Source organism: Rhipicephalus sanguineus, chromosome 3, assembly GCF_013339695.2.
Source record: "Rhipicephalus sanguineus isolate Rsan-2018 chromosome 3, BIME_Rsan_1.4, whole genome shotgun sequence".
NCBI classification, from domain to species: Eukaryota; Metazoa; Arthropoda; class Arachnida; order Ixodida; family Ixodidae; genus Rhipicephalus; species Rhipicephalus sanguineus.
Window position 1 is genome coordinate 141,249,637 of NC_051178.1, and position 22,869 is coordinate 141,272,505.

The following is a 22,869-nucleotide window of genomic DNA, read 5'->3' on the forward strand; positions in this document are numbered from 1 at the left end:
GTGGTCCTTTCTAGACATCTCAAGAAGGCAATAGTGTGCTGTCTCACTTTTCCTTCCTTGTTACATACACAAAGTAACGATTCCGCGTATGCGGTCAGTACTCACTCACTCACTCACTCACTCACTCACTCACTCACTCACTCACTCACTCACTCACTCACTCACTCACTCACTCACTCACTCACTCACTCACTCACTCACTCACTCACTCACTCACTCACTCACTCACTCACTCACTCACTCACTCACTCACTCACTCACTCACTCACTCACTCACTCACTCACTCACTCACTCACTCACACACACACACACACACACACACACACACACACACACACACACACACACACACACACACACACACACACACACACACACACACACACACACACACACACACACACACACACACACACACACACACACATTTCTATGCTCGGAGAGATTTCTGCAGGCCAGGCAGCAGCAAAGTTCAGACATCCACTTCGCGCGCAGAAGAGAGCGGCCGGTTCAGCCTCTTCCCCGCCTTTCACCAAGCTCGCAATTCGTTCGCAAGTGCACAACATACACCATGCGAGGGAGACGCGGCCAACTTAAACACTACATCACTGCTGTTCAGGAAAGGGAAAAGCGAAAAGGGTCAAATTGTTGCGCGTGACACGCAAGCGGGCCCTTCGTCTTCGGAGGCCGGCTACGCAGAACAGTCGGCCGCGGCCGCTCCGTTTCAAGTGCGCCGCCAAGCCGACGGGGGCGGCATTAATGAGCCGCGAGTGGCGTCGTCCTTCTTACTCTGCCGCTGCCGGCAATGAACGACGGCCATTCAGGCGACAATCCCCAGACGTTCTCTCGGCCGCAGTGGCTTGGCGGAGTCCTGTTCGCCGACCCAATTAGGGCCATCCTCCTTCCTGGTCGAGGACGCTCCTGCTTGCAGCAGCCAAGCTCACAGGGCCGAGCCCTTCTTCCGGCCCTGCCGTTGCCTCCGTCACAGCTTCGTAACAGTGCAATGTATAGGGCGCGGCATTGGTTGCTGGATTCCACGAGGCAACACGACACCGAGGCTACCGGACCATTCGTTGCGCAGCCTGCTTAAACTCTACGCTACGGCTGCTTGTGGGCACTTGCCTTCCCATTCCTTTATAAGTGTATCTCCACGCCAAATCCGGAGACTCCCGACCGAATACATGGTTACGCGCATAGGCGTGCGCAGGCTTCTCCATTAGGGGAAGCCAAGTCTGACCGCAGTACCTGCACGTTAAAATTAAGCGCTCGGATCGCATTCACCTGGTTCCTAAACAGCGTTGCACTGTAGTTCAGAGCTCCCGAATGCGACCCAATAATCAACCTGGAGGCGTGGCTGGTATCCGACAGAAACTCGATCACTTGCCTTCTTCTCCAACTGCTCTGGAAACAGCTATAGCACGAACGGCGGCGGTGGGCTTTCTACGGCCTCATTGTTACAAAGTGCGAGTTGGAACAACGACAGGAACCGGCCAAATATACAATCATCCTCAGTGTTTGCATACGATGGCATGTCACTCGCAACGGAGGCCCCAGGCGCACAATGTGGACATGTCGCTAGATGACGTGCTGTGTCCAGCAGGAACCGCGAGACAGGAGCCTGGCTGCAGTGCACAGATCATGCGCACCAACGCCATCTGCGAAGCCACGCAGACCACGCTACTTTCGTGGTTAAGTAGCACACCATGTCCAGAGAAAAGCATGAAATAGGAGGTATCCTGGCTGTAGGTGCTCTAGTAAATGCCTCGCACACATGATACGTTTCGGCGGCGGCGGTACGGCGCGCCGTTACATTTTTTCCCCGCTAATCGCATTAAAGTCAACATTGATCGCGAGATAAATGCTTAAGTACTGTTTCTGAAGCACGCACACCTAAACATTTTTCGCGCAATATTCGGCGAAATTGAATGGTCAATTATTGATTAGCTGCCGAGGAAAAGCACAAATATACGAGCTTCTATTTGTCCACGTTTCCTAGATTCGCTATGATCTGTGTTGTCCGCTTCATTGCTGTCGAAAGTGGGGACTTGCCAGGGGTTTCCGTTAGTAAACAGCGAAATCGTCAGAACGGCGCCTATTTTAAGGACTTCGAGCTATACCGTCGCAGCCGCTGGGAAAGAGTAAGCACACATCCCGCGGCTGTCGCGAAGAGTTTGTATTGTGGTGGGACTGTACGCTTACGTGTCGAAGAAAAAAGGAAGTACATAACGGCGGCGCAAGAAGCCAAGCAGTTGTTCACCGGTGACACTGGCGCGGACTCGACATGTGTCCTCAATGCAGGCTGGCAGGCGAGGAGCCGCCACTGGGTTCCGCATCTCCTCGCGTCTCGAAATGAGGAACGGCGCAGCAGCTGCTGCATCGTGGTTGGCCTCCTAACCACGGCAAACTTCAGTGGAGACGGTGCGCTTGGATCGCTTCCAAAGCAGCGCGAGCGCGCGTCGAAGCGAAGCGGAGCTAGCTATAGCAAGACCCGCGCGTTCCCCCACTGCTGACAGGTTGCCAAGCCCATCTGTCAACGAATCAATTGCCGAGACGCTCGGGAAAGGCGTGCCGCCACAGCACAGCTAGCGCGCCATGGAGATTGGGCACAAACTGAGATCGTTGCGGCTCGTTTTGCGTGTCGCAATCGTTTCATTCCTCATTAATTTTTCCGCGCGTACTCCTGTTGTGACAGCAGCGGGGTATATCTTTGTCGGTTGGACGGGTGAAGGCGAAATGAGGCGGTGTATTGTTTGTCATGAGCTGCCGGAAACACGCCCGCTGAAGCAACCGCTGAAATAGTTAACACGACCTCGAAAAACAAACGAAGAAGACGAAAAAAATGAAAACGTTTCAAACACCGACCGCTGAAACAAACAAACTTTGAGATTCACGCTCCACTGATGCGGACTACAATGCGACAACAAAGCTCGCCAAGTTCGACGGTCATCGATTTGCACGGCTCCATGAAGTTTGACACGATACATCCATCACGGACGAGAGTCACTGAATGGGAACTTGACCTCCTTTCTTTAAAGCACAGCCGGGGGCTCAAAACAACAGGCCAAGTAGCAATGTTGCTATTATAGTGGACTAGCTCCTATGTCACATATGCGTTAAACTCAGCACACCAAAGGGAGGTGGAGGTACGCTTTTGGAGGATAACGGACAAGAGGGTACTGGATGAACTTCAGCATACAAAACACCGTCACTCCGAAACTAAAGCAAAAGGCTCAGTGGCAAAAAGGGCGGGCGGGAGCAGGGAAAAAGGACGTGAAGTACCTGAAGGCTACGAGGACGTGTCATGATGGTATTGAATATAGCCACTGCATGAATGTTTGCATCCGAATGCGTGCAATGAACACGCCTTGGTCGAAAACATATGGAGAGGGATCATTCTACAGGGCCGTGAGTTCTACTTCAACACGACGTAGCCAGGGCTCAGCAACACTTGTGCTTCCAGTCGCTTCAATTCTTCTGACAAATACTGCACATAGTATCAATAGCGCAAGCTTTGCGTAGGACGTAATCGTATAATGAGGTGTTATTATTGTTTACTGAACTTCCAGTGTCTTCTCGTGGTTTCAACATTTTTTCTCCATTCGACATTTATGTCGAATGGAAAAATCAAAGCGGAGGAGGGCATATCCATGTAGCGTGTTGACTGCATGTGCGCATGCATATGAAACGAACGCCCGCTACGGTGGTACAGTGGTTAAGGTGCTCGGCTGCTGACCGGAAAGTTGTGGGTTCGATCCAGGCCGCGACGGTCGTATTTAGACGGAGACGGTATGCTAGAGGCCCGCGCACTGTGCGATCTCTTTGCACGATAAAGAACACCGGATGGTCAAAATTTCCGAAGCCCACCAGTACGGCGTGCCTCGTAATCATGTCGTGGTTTTGGCACGCAAAACCCCAGAAATTATTAGAACGAGGCGAGCCTACGATAGTAGCTTCCAGCAATGGTGGTATCTTCTGTCCAGCAGCGCTGATCTGAGCATCCACAAGCACAGCGCTCTTCGCAAACGTGCCGGGGAAGCCACGCACCTGCCCTCAGCTCGTTAAATCACTTCGGGTGCCGTATACATGACCTCTCGCATAGCATAGACGCGTTCCGATGAAAGTATGGAGTGTTTGCCGCAGGCCGAAGAATCGTGAAAGGGGGAACCACGTAAAAGAGGGGAGGATCGTGGGCTAAAGTGGAGAAGGGCGCCGATGGTAGCGCGTACACAGAAGCGGGCCGCGCGGTGACCAAACGGCGTGCCTCTGACGCGTTCTATGATCAGGAGGAGCTGCTTCTGCTGCCGCGGCCGGGCGGAGCAGTGACTGATAAGCGGTCCGGCCGCACGGTGTCCACCACCTCAGCGACCGGCAAAAGGGACGCCGCGCAGGGGCGGCATCGCGGAAAGACAGCGGCTAGCGCTCGCCCTCCCTCCTTCCTCACCACCCTCGGCCGATCGCGAGAGACCCCTCGCCCGCCGCGCTGCGTACAACTCCTCCGACTCCTCGGAGCGCACCGCTCCGCAAGTCCTTCGCTGGGCGCTACTCGAAGAGCCGTCGCCGGAGGAGGATGATCTGCTCCCGCGCGGCGATGGTCCGCCGCGGCTCCGAGACCCGCCGTCGGCAGCACGTGGTCCGCGTCGCGAGGAGACCAGCGCCCTCGTCGCATTCCCTGTCCCTCCTTGCGTGGTCCTGCTGGTGCCTGCTGGTCTGCACCGCTCCGTACGGCGCCGAAGCCGTGAGAGAGCAGCAGGCCGATCCCACCGTCGAACTGGAGGCGGCGTCAGTCCTCCCGCCCGTTCCAGAGGATGAGCGGGTGAGTGCGACGTCAGCAAAAGCGTGGCGTTGTCGTCTGATCGAAGGTTTCACGGACCGCGTCTGGGCGAAGGTGTTGAATCAATACCCACTCGCGAATGTCCCGCTCAGGTCCTCCTGCGCGTAACACTGGTCGCAAACGTTTCAGTTAGCGCTGGAAGCATGACCGTTGCAAAGGAAAATGCTCCGTCTGGGTGCACGGTTAAAGTGCCGTTAATGGAGCAATCATCATGCTTGTCCTCGTGTGGGGCCGGAAAGGGGCTTCTGGATGTTGGCTTCACTTGTGCTTCTTCCCTCCTTTCCTACGGGTTTCACACGTTCCATATCATTAATGTGCAGCGTAGAGATTTCTGTAGCGTCGTTAAGGTGTGATGTCCGCACAGCTAGAAAGAGTTTCGTTCATCTACTTTGCAGTTATAAACAGAAAATAATAGACACCAAGAAAAAAACGAGAAACGAGACAGAAAAGAGGAATCGAATCGATTCTATCGAGTACCAGTTAAGTTCAGCGATATCATGGAATGCATTCTTTATTGCTTAAAATTACACAAGTCATCGCTGAAATAATGATACGCATAAATACGGATATAGGTCCGTTATCTTGCAACATTCGAAAGTTTTCACGCTGAAAAGCGAAAATTTTATTGGTCCTCTGGTGATCTTGACAATCATTTAACTAACTCTGCTTTGATAGTTATCAAACATCAACAACGATCATATGTCCATACACATGAGCATACACACGCACATCCGTACACACGTACATACAGACCCTTGCAGCGCACACATAAACCCCCTCGCAGACACATCAAGCGAAAATGCTTTGCTTTAGTCTTTAATATCACACGGTATTCCCGGCATCCGAATGCCTTCGCCTCGACCACGAACTCTTCTCAGGATTCACACTTCGAAGAAAACAGAAACACTTCCGAGGCTTTCTTCGTTCTTCGCGCTAGCTGTTTACCTCACCGTTAGGCTCCAAGAGAAGCGTGTCTTTCCCGTGTGTTTCTTCTAGACGGCGAGGATAGAATCTTCCACCTCCATTCGAAGTCCTTGCGGTGATCTTATCTCAGAGTTTTCGTTTACGTTCGCTGTCTGGCGATAAGGTTTCTGTTGTATGCGATTTACTTTAAGAAAAGAAAAAAAAAACACTGCCGTGTATTCTCCTGGTGTGACCTGAAAGCTTCCGGTTGCAGAGAAAGCAAAGCGTTGAATAAGTGTCCTGGCGTCAGCGTCGTATACCTTCACGAATGGTGCTCCTCCGTATGGCGAAAGGGTCAAAACGACGTCGATGACGGTTGCCGAGATGTCGGGGCTCTGCATTCTCACTACACCCCCGTCACAACGCGTGTACTTCTGCGACGAGAGAAGAAAAAAAAAACGCATTGCGGATAGCTTGCGAGAGATCGGTGGATACGGAAGACAAGTTCTGCGTTCATGGGTCCGTATTCACAAAAACGTCTCACGCTAAAATGTTTCGTAAAAGGATATTTCAGCCAATCACGATGCGGGACATATCATTAGTGAAGCCGGCTGACCAATTGGAAAACGCACTTACGAAAGAGAAGTTTTGTGAATTCGGCCCACGATTTTTAGGAGGTGCGCATGTCCTATTCATACTGTTCTGCTTTCTTTTTTCTTTTTTTACTGTTCCTTCATACTGCTGCAGCAGTAAGGGTGGCCTGGCACAGTCACGCAAGTGCAGACTTCAGCTTCATCTCCTCGGGCAGTTTTCTTGTAAATATGTGTTGATTAAATGAAGAAAGAAAAAAAAGAAAGAAAGAAAGAAAAGAAACGGAAAGGGAAGAAAGCAAAAAAAAAGGAAAGAACAAGAGGTTAACCGGCGGCACGTTTGGTTTGCTACCCTGCATTGCGGGCAAGAATGACGGGGAGAAAAGATAGGTAGAATGGAAGAAAGGAAGAGAACACTGCTAGCACGCACGCTTGCATACGCACGTCAGGCCTACAGATGGTCGCAGAGACTTCTCGAGTCTAGCTACACTAGCAACGACTTCGCTGCCTTCTGTGCCTTTACATGGTCGTGGTCCAATAATATTGGCAGCTGAAAACTGTCTCGCGTCCAGTCGGTTTCATGGCATCCGGTGCATGACCGTCGTAACGAGCGCAAGCGCACTATTATTTTATTCGTTGTAGTTTTTCTTATACTTGTGTCTCTTCAATACTACCATCATGTTGATGGGATAGCTGGCTCTAACGTAGCCTACCTTCTCATGTTTCCTTTTTTTCATATATAAATTAAAAAAATGAGGACGAAAACAGAGAATGAAACGACCACACGATACCAGGACACCCTTCTGGCATTATAGTATATCTCAGTGTTGTAGTTTCTGACCCACCAGGATATCTGACGAACGCCCGAAAGAGTTGGCTACGGTGGGATCAGAGAAAAAAAAAGATTAATTGATATTAAAAATGGGAAAGAAAAGCAATGCTACCGATCCTAATCCGAAGAACCAAACGCCCCCATGTGTTCGTACAGTCCGAACAGGCCACGAATTAACCTTGACGAGCCCGGTTTTTTTTTTAAGACGCACCGGAATCGTGGTACAATGGTATTTCTTTCTTCTTTCTTTCTTTTTTTTGCACAGCCGGAAATTGAACTCACGACATCGTGCTGAGTAGCGCAACCTAAAGGGTTCTTAGCAGAAAGCAAATGCAAGGGACACTGCCACCGACGCTTATCTCCAACGACAGCCATATTACGTGACCCAGTCAGTTATCGCCAACATGCTTGGTCAAGTACCGGGCAACCCCTCGACTTTCTCTCGAACCTCCTCCGAGCCGATTTAGGGCACAAGAAAGTAGATTACGGGTTACTTTACCCTCCTTACACACGACATCTAAAATGCGCCCACTCAAGCGTTACCACGCTGGAGTGGACGCATCCTTCGTCTTAGCTGACTCATTGTATATTTCTTGTCATACGCTGAACTAATGGTGTCGTTAACAAAGAAGAAACCCTCGTCAGAACAACACATTGTGTTAAGCGATAGGTCTAACTGAACGTCTAACGACAGTTACTTTTCCGTAATGAATTAACTCTAGTGGTTTCTAGAAAAACCATATGCAAAAGTTTCATTTAAACTGCAGTCCGTGAAATCCATACTGAAGCGGGCGCCCTCGTCCTCTCTGAGCTGACCTGCTTGGTTTTGTATCCTTGCGTGGGAATGAATAGAGGTTATTAATTTTAAAAACTGCCAGAAGAAACGTTATGTAATTTAATAGCTCCTACTCAACGCCTAATGACGAAAGGCGATTACAAGTCCTTCGCGATAATGGAATGCCATTGAGGATGGAGTGCACAGGGATATAACTATTGCTGTCAGCTGACCGTCATCTCCTGCTGAGCATGCGTCGATCTTCGCTATAGAAATTAGTAGTTCGTTACGAGTCATCTCACAGAAGTTCGGTAATGTGGCGATGCGGACTCAGTGTGCACGCTTTGATCGATGGAGCGTGTGGAACCTTGCGAGTATTTTCTCGTACACCAGTGTTTGAAAAATTTTTGATTAGCGAGATGGTAATCAGTTGTGGATGGCAGTTTCGTACGGCAGCGTTGATAAGATGGAGGTTATATCTATTACTACATATGACGATGCGAGTACAGACGAAATCAGGCCAAACTGAATCATTAGCATCGATTCAAGCGGCTGACAGCTCACGTGCAGTGGCGCTTGTTCTACAGAGTCGGGTTTCACAGTGAATCCAGCAGATTTAAAATTTATCATTCAACGCTGAGCAAGGGCGCAATATAGGGCGTCTAGAATACTCGAGAAAAACGTGTTCGAGGTTGATGACACGATTTTCTCGAACACCGCGAACGTTTGCATAATGGCGCGATAGTGATGACGTCAAAGGAGCGGCCACTTAAGATGTCGGTTCTCCAAACGTCCCGCTCGTGGACGTAGTGTTCGTTCCACACGAGGTTGAAGGACGTTCAATAAAAGTACCTACGGGCGCGGTCAGTGAGAGAAAATCCCCCGTACTTAGCTGTTCTCCCGTATTGAAGACACCTTATCAGTGTCACTCTGCCTTCACTGCAGTGCGAAGGAAGAGCAGGGATAAGATTGGCTCCAGCGAATCGTGCCATGCTGCACGCGCCTTTCGCGCATGGAAGGCTATAGGTTGAGGAGAGGGGGAGGGGGGGGGGGGACGTTCAGTGCGACAGCTGACCGCGCACGTGTCAGCTATACTGGGCCAAATGCGAACGCTACCTGAGGGACACCCAGGACTGATAGCTCGTAGGTGACGTCGCGATGTGCCATAGTTTCGCGCTACTTGCAACTTAGTGTCGGCGCTCTTTTAGAGAGATAAGGTTTTGAGACGACATGCACTGCGAACCGTTTCTGCAGCTTAGAAAGAATGCAGTGCACATAGACGGGGACAAAGTGAGTAAGAAACAAGACACAGCACTGAACTAGACCACCAAGCCATCCTCGTGAACCTTCAGACAGCTTCACAAGTCAACGCTTGAGGAAAGCGCTGATTTTCGCGCCTCGCGTGAAAACATGGTTGAAAGATTATACGAATAACACACGGCTCATCTTGTACGACAAGACATTGCTAGAGGTACAAAACGGACAACGCTAGGTATGTACATTTAGCACACGTGATCTGCAAAACGAAAATTTTGCAAATCTTACGCAGTGATTCAGTGTATCAACTAGGAGCGAAAGCTAGAGAGAGAGAGAGAGGGGGGGGGGAGGGATGATCAGCGGGCAAGTCTCTGCTCAGCGGCCACGTGTTAGTGCACAGCAAACGTTGGTGCGTGTGAGTGTGCGCCTAACGTTTTATTTTCTTTTCCTCGGCGTGCCCCTTTCTGGCGCAACATGGCTAACCTTCCTGGCTGTTTTTCACTTCTTTCATCCCCTTGTATCAAGAAGATAGCGTAGTTAAGCATCGTGCGTAGTTTCCGTACTTGAGCTCCATGCGGATCGAGTGTCGCCTACCATTTTACGTTAAAAGCAGGTGCGCGCAGTTAAAGCTCACGCGGAACATCTGCAACATTTAATGAATGCTACATCGCTCTCAAATCTACTTAGCTGCAAATGACACATGGTTACAGAACACATGGTTACAGAAACGTTGCGCCTATTCACAGTCGCAACGTTTCGTATGTACGCACGAAGAAAATAAAGTAAAACGAAACAAATGCTGACACCAAGAATACGCTAAGCGCAAAAGAGATAAGCGCGCATCAATCGTAATTGACAGAAGCGTCAGGAAACTTAATACATAGCGTACACCTTCCACCAGATTCGCCACGGTGGAAAGACGACGTTGGGGCGGAAGGCAGCGGAGCGCAAGAAAGAAAATAAAAAGATAGGGCGGCTGTCAGCTTCATCGCCTCGCTCTGCGGCTGCCCACACTGCGCATGTCTGACGTAAGCTGTATTAGGATTGTATGTGCGTATACGAGCACGACACCCGAGCCCCCGGCGTGGTGTTGACGGCTTGTCTATGCCACACACCCACACGGGGGCCATTGCATCTCAAGGTCCCTCGCACTGGGAAACAACTCGGCAGAGGTGCTGACCTCTTCGGTTTCGATTAGAACTTCTCTCGCTTCCACTGCCTCGTGACTGCTGTTGGCTTTGGCGTTTTCCCAACTCCGAAAGGAGCTGCCGTGTGTACAGTGGACAGATGGCTGCGCTGTGCTCCTCCGGGGCGCAGCCGCCACGGCTCGTCTGTGCTGGCATTCCGGCGTATACATAATCGGCACGTGTACAGTACCATGACCGCGCCCGTGCGTTGAGTTGCCACCGTGACGAATCGAAACGCGAGAAGCGCAGGAAATTTTCTCTCGCATCTTATTTACTGCACGGAAGTCGAACAGATATCGTCGGCCGTGGGCCTCGTGTATCGTTTTCCTCACATACGCTTGCGTTGGCGGAGGCGAATCCTGCCATCTCGTCGAAAAAATCTCGTAGCCGAGCATTATATCGTGTGTATAGAAGAATTTGTACTTGCCGATCCGAATGACTTTATTGCAGCGATAGCGCTACCTTAGTCAACCAAACTTTCGCCACGCTGCAATCTCGTCGCTCTGTATATCTGCATAGGCGTTGCTTGGTTACTGGTTGTGTTTACTGACAATATCATTTGATATTGTATTTACAAGAAGCACGTGGACATAGTATTCACTGGCTCTGGTCTTGTTTGTAAGTAGAAATAACGCCTCCGTACGTATGGACATACTGCTAAGTAGGTCACTTCTACCGACCGCAGCGTCCCCAAACAGCGTTATGGCGATAATGATGGTGACCGCCCCTGGGTGTTTGAGGGAGGTGGCACTATCAGCAGGTATCGCACAACAGGTTCACTGGATGCAATGACAGAGATAGACAAGGGGAGAAAAATAAAGAGAGAAAGCTAGAACAAAGGAAAAGAAGAGAGCTTCACCAGACTTTTTCCCGTTGGCTACCCTGCCTGTAAAGAGGGATGTGGATGACTGCGTACAAGAGGAGAAGCAAGGCATATACTAAGTATGTGCTGCGCAAAGAAATGAAGAGAAGGAGAAGACACATAAACGACATAGGCTGGCGCTGTATAAGAACTGGCCTCGTACTTTTCAATAGATGTAGTATACAGTAAAACCTCGGTGATACGATCACGGCTCGTATAAATTTCGGGGTCGTACGAATTTCTCTGTGGTCCCGGCCAGGGCCCATTAGCCTGCAATGTATTGGAGTACGGTTGTTGCGAACCGATTTGCACCCCGCGACGTTTGATACGAACGTACGCTAGCGCACAGGTACGAACAGGTGCTGCCCGCGCTGTCGCGGAAGACGTGACAGTCACGCGCGGGCGCGGGTATGCGCGTTGCGCGACCATCAATGGTGCCTCGTTGCCTCCCAGATAGTGCGCGCGAATCTTAGAGGCCTTTAGGCGCCTTCGAGTTTAGATTAAAGATGACGTTGACGTCGCGCTTTTTTTTTTCCCGACGCATTGACGCGTGCTCATATGCTCGAGGCAGCAGTAACACGTGCCTGCCACGTCGATGCAAGCCATGTCCCCGCAATCAGACGTTATATATGGAACAAGACTGAAACTTAGGCTGCGCGTCCGTCATGAAGTCCCATTAAAGGTGGACGAAGACCCCAAGAGACGAAGCGGACGGTCTGGGCGAAGGAGCTTGGCCTCTATCTGTCGTGTGCAAAGTGCTTCTTAAGTCACTTTCGCCGCAGTACTCTGCTGTCATGCAAAAAAGCGTCGTAAGATTAGGAAGGGGCTACTAGCGGTCACGGGGCACAATTAACACATCTGGTCTGGCTCATTAATTACACACGCGCGCATGCACCGTATATTTACGAGTGCAAGTATGATCGTTGACGTCTAAAAACTTTACTGGCAATCATTCAAAGCTGTTCATGACGTCGCTGCGGCCCTGGGAAACACTGAATCGAAACGTATGCCAACTTTCTTTTGTCGCATACTAATTTTCCATGTTTTCTGGTGATGCGAATTTCGGATGATACGAATATTTTTGGTAACCTCGCGAGATTCGTATCACCGAGGTTTTACTGTAATAGTTGTTGTTGGGGTTTAACGTCCCAAAACCACTGTATGATTATGAGGGACGCCGTAGTCGAGGGCTCTGGAAATTTCGACCACCTGGTGTTCTTCAACGTGCACCCAGATATAAGTACACCGGCCTCAAGCATTTTCGCCTCCATCGAAAATACCGCCGTCGCGGCCGGGATTCGATCCCGCGACCTTCGGGTCAGCAGTCGAGCACCGTAACTACTAGACCACCGTGGAGTGTCAATAAATGTAGTTGGAAGATCTGCACATACTCAATATATATCAAGACATGTACCAACCAGCCCAGCAGCGGATTCTTCTAGAAGCAAGGGTCCGAACAAATCGGCGGCTCACTCACTTCTCAATCCTGCCAAGCGGCACGTCAATGGAATGCGAGTCACACCGCTTCCCCGTCGGCCCTCGAATGCGGGGTGATGTTTTACAACGCCCAGTCTGCGGGAGGCCCGGCTGCCGAATGCGGGAAAAACAATTGTCCCATCGGGTCGCGCAGCGCACGCGACGAGTAGGAAAAAGAAAAGGAGCTGAGGTCACCGCCTTGTTGATGCCGCCCGTTTGACCGCAGACCCGACAAAAGGGTTCGAATGGGCCCGAATAGGCGGGCGGCATAAATCAGTGCGCCGGACGCGCGTACAAAGCAACACACGAGCGGCCGGCGATCGCGCCCGTAGGAGCGCTTGATTTACACGAGGCCGGCCGGAGACCTCCTCGAAGGCGTTCGCGCCATCGGCTGATACAGCGGCGTCGAACGCGTTCTCGCGACGCCCTGGACGGCATTAAAATGCGGTTAACTCGCGAAGAACGCGATAGCGCGGCTTTGATCAAAGTGATCAGATCGGTAGCCGCTGCTGTTACGACGAGCAGTTCTTTTTTTTTGTCTGTGTAATTTTTGTTTGCTGCCCTCTGCAGGACTCGTAAATGTTTTGTCGAATCTGGTCGGGTGCCAGCGAAAGAAAAGAAAATTGCTATTGAATGCTCGTTTGCCTGCCGGCGATGGAGAAGCTTTTGAGCGGTGCCTTATTTTTTACGTTCGAGAAAACGATTTATTTCCGTGTCACGAGGACACTGGAACAGGCTCGAGCCAATGCAGATTGAAAGCCTGTGCAGAATCGGTCCTGCTACTGGTCATTTCTACGCGCGCTTATTTTTTGGTCCGGCTGTATACGATAGCGCTCGGTGCCTGAAAGGAGCTTGGATTTGTTTAAATGCAGTTCAGCTTCATTGAGCATCGAGTCTGTCCGTGCAACAAATCCTGTTCCAAATCCTGTTTCCTTCTTCGCTTCATCGAAGGTCGCCGGTTCGAATCCCGGCCGCGGCGGCTGCATTTTTGATGGAGGCGAAAATGTTTGAGGCCCGTGTACTTAGATTTAGGCGCGCGTTAAAAAAAAACCCAGGTGGTTGAAATTTCCGGAGCCCTCCACTACGGCGTCCCTCATAATCATGTCGTGGTTTTGGGACGTTAAACTCCAGATATTGTATTGTCTTCGCTTCACAAACGTGGGAGTTCATTCACATAACTAAACGACTTGGCTTCGACCCTGCCTCTTCGTTCGCTTACTGTAGGTGCGGTTGAGTTACGTGTAGTGAACCGAGGTTGAAGTATCGACACTGACCAACACGATTTTCACGCTGAGACAAGCGTTATTGAGGCCAAAGCCTTAAGGGTCTCGTCAAAGGCGAAAAGTGACCGTCGGAGTGGATAGGAGTGATGCAAAAAATCATCGTCATGTGATGACGTACCCTATGACGTCATAATGACGTCACAGGTTGCCAAAGTTTGTGACGCCATCATGACGTCACATGATGACGTCATCACACGACATCGTCCCTTGGTCAAAGGTGGGCCGATCCCGGAGGCACTGCAAAACCATGTGATGTGCAGAAAGTTTCCAATGCTTCCGCTCTCGGAGGCAGTGCAAAACCACGGTTGGCGCAGGAAGCTTTCGTGGGGGGTCAACACAGTCGACTGAGAAGAAGAAGAAGAAGATGGCTTTCCGCTTCTAGTCGTATTAGGCAAATGCATAACTGACAGTGTGAGTTTTGTCATTTCGTGTAGCTATCACTTAAAGGTATAGCCTTTCGGTTACCATTTCGACAAAGCTGTTTTTGGTAAAGGCACATTGTCTCCTTAGAAAGTTGTTTGCAGGGAATGTTCTTGTAAAAGCACGTCGGACGTGGCAATGAGGCGCGCTCAGTGCTATAGTGTCGAATATGAAACTGGTCGAAGGTATACGCATTGGGAGTGCTCTTGGTCCTAATTAGATTCTGGGGTCGATGCTCGGACACCCACCTCTCGCGGAATCGATCGGCTTGCTCACGATACGACTCCGACGGCCATTCGAGGACCGCAATTGCGTAACAAACGCTTTTTTTTTATGTGACCCAGAGGCTGAATTCCGCTACTCCAACCTCGTTATTGTGTCCAGCATAAGGGTTAAAAAGAAATTCATCTCACCAGCAGTTATAGAGCGACAGCTTTTTTGTGAGTACAGATCCAGTATTCTCCCAAGCCTGTATACAGCAAACTTCAATTTAGGGAAACCTGATTTCGCGAAAGTTTCGGTTTTGCGAAGTTTCGTTTACGCAAGAAATATTCGTACAGCCTAATGCGTCGAAAAACTTTAATAAACAAACGGAGTTCTACGTCCGGTCCGGCTTGACGAAGTTTTGGGCAAAACATGAATAAAATATGTAGGAAATGTGGATATGTCGGGTTTCAGTTCAGATTACCAACGTCAGTAAACTGTTAAGATGGCCCCCATGAAGCCTCCCCCCCCCCCCAAAAAAAAAAAAAGGTGCGAATATGAGCTTAACGAATTCGCTGTCGATCAATAAAAATATTTTTCAGTTAAATTATAATAATAATGGTTGGCGTTTTCGCCTCCATCGAAATGTGGCGGCCGCGGCCGCGATTCGATCCCGCAATCTTCGAGTAAGCAGTCGAACACCATAACCACTAGACCACCACGACGGGTTTCAGTTAAATTAGCGCAATGTTAATTACAATAGCATTCCTGGATTTCTGTCTTTAGTAAAATCTCGATTTAACGAAGTACTCTGTCGCTTGCATACGCTTCGTTAAATCGAGGTTAAACTTCAAAAAGGACACAATACAGGCGACCCTGAAGTGTTATGTCGCCGAAATTACGACCACCTTGCACTCATGGTCAATATCGCCAAAGGTGACTTCAACCCCCTTAACGGCGTAAGCCGGTATGTGACTTCTGTCCCGCACCTTACCGCAAGGCAGCACAGCGCGTGATATAAGACGAGCAGAGGGGGACAGAAATGGATGAATGTCACGCGAATGTGAAGGAACGACATCACCGACTATCAGCTCGAGCTGGCATGCCAGATAGCGATGCTTGACCGTGTCAAACCGGCATGCAGCTATCTCGCCTTGATTCAGAAGACTGGCTGTTCCGGCTTCTTCGAGGTGTCTAATTGCCCGCCATTCAACCCTCTGAAGGTTGGCAGACATCTGGTTCCGGTAGCTTCAAGGAAATATGGGACAGGAGCCGTTTTCTGAAAATGCCATAAAAAAATACGTACCAGGAAACGCCTTTCTAGATGTGCATATAGGAGGCAAGGGTCCAGCAGGTTTTTGCTGGAGGCAGATAAGCAATCTAGGGAAGATAGAGGGAAAGGTCACGGCTAAGAGATGACATGCAACTTGAACTCGAGCAAGCGGTTTCGTTCTTGCCTTCTTGTCTTGTATTTCGTTTTTTTTTTTTCTTGCCAGCGTGGCATTTCTAGCACAGCGGGCACGGCGCTGTCGGCTCAGCGGCGTCCTTGTCGGAGATAGTCGCATCGCTCTGCTTGCAGCTTCGCTTCGTCGTGGATGACACATGCAAATTTCAAGGGGGTAGATATGCGAGGATGTGGAAAGCTGACATTACGTCTGTGAGTGGTCGGAAAATGGATGCCTTAGCCAACGTTTCGACAAGCGGGCTTGTCTTCGTCAGTGAAGCAATCAAAGAATCTTGCATTTGTCAGGGCAACAGCCCTTTTTACCCTGGCAAGTCGGCCCTCAAAAAAAAAAAAAGCAAGAAAGAAAGAAATGGTTCCAGTCAGAGACGTCCTATTCTCGACCCCTGCATACAGTACCCTCCTTCCTACGAAGTTGTGTCTTGATTGGATTGTGTCAAAGATTAATTTCGATGCATGGACGCTCAGAAATCCGGAAAGTACACTTGCGAAGCCGATAATTATCGTTAATTGTCTTCACTTGGCTGTTCACGCAAAACGAGGTCTATGGCACGCATCGAAGCATGTTGCTGAACGAAGTTAACGAACTGGACTTAATGACCTGAGAGACCGAGATAGTTGGTATTCCGTGAACAATCTTGCTTACCGTTGTGAAATCGCGAACTTGTCCTTGTCTCATCCTTGCCGTGTCCTTATTTTCAGGGTGATAAATAGGTTGGTCCTAGACTCAAGGCTTTCTGTCCAGAAATAAATGCGTAAAGACGAGCTCGGGTCGAAATAATCTGATAGAAACTGCTAGACAAGCTTGACACCCACCAATCTTTAGTGCGCTGGCCTATTATGTGATCTTAAGCCTGTGTTTTTTTATTGACTGTTTTTTTTATAGTTTCAGTGAAGCAGCTAGAAAAACCAGGTGTTCTCCCGAGGGCCCTGTTGTACCTCTGAAATTTCCTCGTGCTTACACACATTTATTCCCCTCGAGCAGTCTAAGATAGCCCATAATACGCGCATTTTCGTGATTTTTCTACCATTCCGTCTCAATTTCTCTTTCTCACTTACTAACTCAATTCGGCCTTACCGGCGTTTCCGTCCCCTTGATGCTCTTTCGTCGATGCTTATTAGGCCCAACCAATGTAATATTTCGAGGTTAAATATGGTACTGAGGCGTAATAGAAGTTGTAGCTTCATTGGTAGTGTGAACAAATACTGAGAAGAACTCGGAAGCAATGCTTTTTTGTAATATGTTTGGGCTGTAACTAGCGTATGTAATACGGTCCTGTGCATAAAGTTGGCGGCCAGAGACCGCATTCTTTAAACTTTTGGCTGAGTGCCAGGATGTTCACGTTTTGTTCTAGCAACAATGCCCGGATGTCTCGTTTGAAGTGCCCGGATAAATGCACTGGCTTTTGGCTCAAGGTTACTTGAAGGGCGCCTACAACGGGAGCTAAAAGCATTTCGTGCTTAAAAAGAACTTCACAGGCGCATCAATATTCACGCAAAGCGTATGACGTGAGGAGAGGAAAGCCCATTCGCATAGCTCTGGTAGTGTGCGCTTGTGATGACTGTAGCAGAAAAATTCGTTGCACATGGCACAGCAGGTCGGTTAGCTAAATCAAGACGAAACAAGGTAAACTTCGTCTAGTGATTCTCGAGAAAAGTTTGGTGTACGACTCCGCAGAGCACGCTCGACCTCTCTATAGGCGAATTTTCTTAAGGTTCAAGGAGAATCACAGTACGAGTTTTCTTCTTATGTACATTTTCAGCAGTTAAAGGGACACCTACACAAGTAAACAAAAGTGAAGCCCGTAGTAGAGTGCAGCCCGTCGCAACACAAACGCTTAGACGGTCACGTTCTATAGTTTCGGTTTTTCTATGTTAGCTAGGAGCTTTCCTGTAAGCGGAAAAAAAGACAGAAAGAAAGAACGTTTGACGACTCCGCTTTCGTGGTCCCTGCCAAAAGGCGCATACGCGAGCGCGCCGGTGCGTCGTTATCGGTGCGGTGACGTCATTCGCGCTGCGTTCATCGCGATTTGAGGCGCAGCGCGCGCGATACGCGCGGCGACAGCTTTCCGAAGCTCGACGTACAGAATGCGGAACCGTGGATTCACACTCGCACGAATTGCGCCCCACCGCCTTTCTGCGTGGGTGTGCGTCCGTGTCCTTCTCTCCTGGGAAAGTGTCGAGAGAGAACGGGAGAGGAGGTCGCCTCCTCACCTCCCTCCCTCTGGACGCAGTCCAAGCGAGCAGCAGGTTTCGCTTTCGTGGCCACAGATATGCAAAGCAGCAGGCGGGATCGCCGCCGGGCCACCGCTAAGAAGGCGCGTCGTGTAGAGAAAGGCCGCTCGACAAGAAAGCACCTTGGCCTCGTTCTTTTAAAAATCTTTTTACCCTGTGGCTCAGTTACACTCATGGGAAAGATCCTTGCTCCCTCTCGTAACCCATGCCTCGTGGTTTAGTTTAATTAGTCAGATTTCTCGCGCGTTAGCTCACAGGCAGCCACTATAGAAACGTAGTGGCAGAGGAAAGCGCGTAGTTTCGCTTCACTTTTCGGTGATTTGCGACGTCGCCACATGGTGATGACCTTTTCGCATCACTCGTGTTGACGCCGCAAACGCCGACGGTCACATTTCACGTTTGATCCTTGGTTACAGCACCATGCGTAGGTCCTTAAGCACAATTATTATTATTATTATTATTATTATTATTATTATTATTATTATTATTATTATTATTATTATTATTATTATTATTATTATTATTATTATTATTATTGTTATTGTTATTATTATTATTAACTGTTTTTTTTTGCCGTGCTGAGTGCTGCCTCATCTGGAAAGAGCAGCACTGAGGAATTTCTCTCACATTATTAATCTCCAGTGAACATTTTGTTGGCCATGTCCGCTTTCTTCGTATCAGCTATACTGCGGCATGCAAGCACCAACTGACCCAACAACGAACTCTGATTGACGGCGTGCTTCGCGGTCTTGTCGCAGGGCTAACGTGAACGTGTGCCGCTACGGTCCAGCACCGATCTGCTGCGATGGATGGAGCAAGCAGTGGAGCTACGGCCGATACGGACCCTGTATTGTGCGTGAGTGCGTCCCCGCTTTGGGCCGGACAGACTGTTTCGCGAGGTGGCGAGTCGTGAGGAATGTGAAAGGGAACATCGAAATTAGCTTTCATGAGACCACATTGGCTAAACGGAATTGGCAACCAAAGAAGCGTTCATTGGGTGTTCTAGCGTAAAAGGCACCGCTTCCAAATGAATGCGTCAGATCCGTATTTACAAATCAAGAGTGCACTCTTAACGTGTACCGGATAAACTGCTGGCTATAGCTAGGAAACAAGAAGAGCAATAGATTATCACGGATATATCTATCCCGTTACGTGGGACATGATTGAGAGTGCAGTCTTTGCTCAAACACGAACACGATGTTCCTTTCAACGCTTCACGATTGCACATTTTACGTTTCACGGGTATCCGAGCTGACTTCGATCGTTTTTCGTGCAAGAAACATTTGAATTAGTTACCGGGGTAATGCCATTATCTTTTAATAAAATGAATATTTCATGCTGAGAGATGAAGAGGAAGTGAAAGAAAGGATAGCAACACGTCTTCCAGTTTGTGGTAAGGGTAATTAAACCATATATGCCCAGTGTCCTACATATAGGACGCTTCTTTGATGCACTCTAACATCGTTATTTCTTTAGCTGATGACTAGCGTCACCTACAGAACATCAAGCAGGCCTCATTCTCAACGTGAGCAAACCTAGACATTGCTTGCTTTTCATGCTGCCACGTGCCGACCGCTTTTATCCGGGCAAACGCGTGCTTTGTATGAAAGACGTCATGGAGGAAGAAGTGCAATGTCAGCGTGCACATGAAATGTTTCAAGGCTTACCACACCCGCACGTAGCACCCCTAATGTCCAGTGTCCTTCCTTTATGTAGGACGGTTTGAAAAAAGAGTGTTGCGTTTACCTGGCAGTAAAAAAATAAAAGGGTAGAAGTAAACTTTTTATGAAAAAGCTATTTGTTTTGTCATTTTTTTCCTGAGTTTGGGCATATATGGGTTAAGGAGACAGAGAAGGCACTAGTTTATATGATTCACAAGCATGGTGCAGCCTATAGCTACCTACAGATGGGCACTTAAAGGGACACTAAAGAGCAAAACGATTTTTCTCATATTAGTAAAGTACTCTTTCACGATACCAAGAACTCCACGCTTGCTGCGAGAAAACGCTTAGTAAGCGAGAAAACGTGCAAAAACAAAATGTGGGTGGCGACGCCACCTTGAAGTTTCCGCACCATTCGCCGTGACGTAACATGTTTTGACGGCGCCTACTAGGGTGGGGACTACGTAGTTCCTAATCGGTAAAAATCAAGTACGTTGTCCTCTGGGGGGGCCATAGCATACCAAGTTTGGGGTAATCTTGTTGAGCTAATGGCGCCAAAACATGATAAATATACTTTGAAATCCGTGACGTCACGCGGGGACATTTCGTCGCGAAATTTAAAAGTGAAACTTTTAACTTTATTTTCTACTCTATTAATAAACCTATGATGGCGAAATTAACGATATCAGAGTTCTAATAGCACAATTTATCGATCTAAACCGATTCATTGTTTCTCTTTAGTGTTCCTTTAAATCAGTAATCTTCAAATATTTCAGGATAGCTCGCATGGCTTTCTGGGATAATGAGTTGTCCTGAAACGGTCAGCGGCTCCTGCGAGCTCGTTACGTGTAACAACTTCGAGGAATCCTTGCTTTCTTGGAAGTACACGCGTGCTTGAAGTGGTGATACCACGTAAGCTCTGCTCCCGTGTATACACTTCAATTCAGAAACTGACACTAAATAAATAAATATATATATATAAATACCCAGTACATGTGACTCCCAGAAGGAATATATGCCGTACGCAAAGTGGTCTTGAACACACATTACAAGCTACAAGTGACAAGTGGCAAGTGACAGGTTAATGGGAGCTCCCACGGACCTGTCCCTTCCTGTCTTCCATGTAGTTAACGCGGCACTGCTTGCTCGCAGCGGTGTGCCGGAGGTCGTGCGGTCAAGGCCGCTGCATTAGGCCCAACCTGTGCCGATGCACCAGCGGAGTGGTGGCTACCTCGTGTCCGCCACCATTAGCCCCACTGACGTCATCCACGACGTCGACGCAAACCAACGGCTCGTCGACCGGTGTCACCAGCCCAACCTGGCCCCCTGATCACGGTAGGCCGTCCCTTTCCCACCGCCGTATATGAGTGAGTGAGTGAGTGAGTGAGTGAGTGAGTGAGTGAGTGAGTGAGTGAGTGAGTGAGTGAGTGAGTGAGTGAGTGAGTGAGTGAGTGAGTGAGTGAGTGAGTGAGTGAGTGAGTGAGTGAGTGAGTGAGTGAGTGAGTGAGTGAGTGAGTGAGTGAGTGAGTGAGTGAGTGAGTGAGTGAGTGAGTGAGTGAGTGAGTGAGTGTTGCGTAACATAAGCCTGACGTGATCAGTGCGTAGCTATCAGAAATCTACATCCTTTATGAACAGCAGCATGAGAAGCGATACCTCACTCCTTATCAGCAGAGCTCCGCTGAATGCTCTTTCATTGTTGTCTCACTGATTGAGCGATTGATTGATTTGATTAAACGCCTTGAAGCTAGGTGTGTGCCGTAGTAGACTTCATAATAAAGTAATCTGCGGGCTAACATTTGAACGTGTTCACGTTTCTTAGACATTCAGCGTCATCTTGAGACTTAATGCAGCCCGTCCCTGTCAGCTTAGTACGGGGACGTCGCGAGTCGAATGAGCGAGAACGCAAAAGCGTTGTAACGAGACAAGCGTGTACTAAATTGAACACAGTCACTCTAACGACGGTCGTAAATAATGTTTCTTCAAGCTATTATGTCTACACGTATACATAGCTGTGTGTTCGATCGAATGACATTCACATGCTGCATCAATTATGCTATCCACTTCGTAGATATCTGTTACAGAGCGTCTCTAAACACCTGTTGCTTTTCCGCCCTTTCTGCCGCAGAATAAATGAAAACTTCCAGGGAGATTGCATTCACCGTGGCACCAACCTATGCCGGGAGATTTCTGAGTCGAAGTAACGAAACAAAAGAACGACAACTCTACCAGTAGAGGAAAGCTACCGCAAGGTCTTTCTCGACGCCCTTCTCAGTAACATTTCAGAGCGCACAACCAAATCAACGCTCGACGAAAGCAGCCGTGCGTGAGGGAAGAGCGCCAAGGCAAAGGCCAAGAAGCGGGCCCACGCGATTTGCAGAACTGCCACGAAGACGAGACAACGTCGCATCGAGTTACAGCGCGCGTATAACGGTCGCGCCGGAAAGCAGTCGCGTATCTCGAAGGAGAAAGCGGAAGACGAGCGTGCGCGTCGTATAGTACTACTCGCCAAAAGAGCGCTCGGCTGCCCTGGTGAATGAGCAAAGGGACGGGGATAAATTAGCATGAGCGCCGTGAGTCAGTGGACTGACTACACGAGCCAAGCGACTCGATTCTCGCCGCTGGTGGCCCGAGGAGTTCGCGCGTCCTCGCCCACTGCAGCTCCGTGGGCTCTCCGGCTCGCGCTGCTTCGTTGGCACGCGACCAGAGACGCGCTGTCAGCTATAGCTTCCTCCCCTCCCGGTCAGCGCTGACAGACGACGGGATCGGATGTCCTCGCACACGCAGAACATCCGAGCCGGAGGTTGCGGACAGCTCTTAACTCATGGCCGGGGCTTGGAGGACGCGTTGCGAACTTGACAGACAGAGGACGTCGTCGGTTCCTTTATCGCCC

General features: G+C 49.3%; 1 protein-coding gene across 1 annotated transcript in view; it reads left to right on the plus strand.

The window, feature by feature from the left end:
* The first annotated feature begins 4,504 nt into the window (after nt 1–4,504).
* LOC119387301 (fibrillin-2-like) overlaps nt 4,505–22,869 on the plus strand; it is a 126,455-nt gene continuing 108,090 nt past the window's right edge. The window contains 3 exon segments of the mRNA XM_049414154.1: nt 4,505–4,814; nt 19,077–19,174; nt 21,132–21,314. Coding sequence (XP_049270111.1) covers nt 4,807–4,814; nt 19,077–19,174; nt 21,132–21,314 — 289 coding nt within the window. The 5' untranslated portion in view covers nt 4,505–4,806.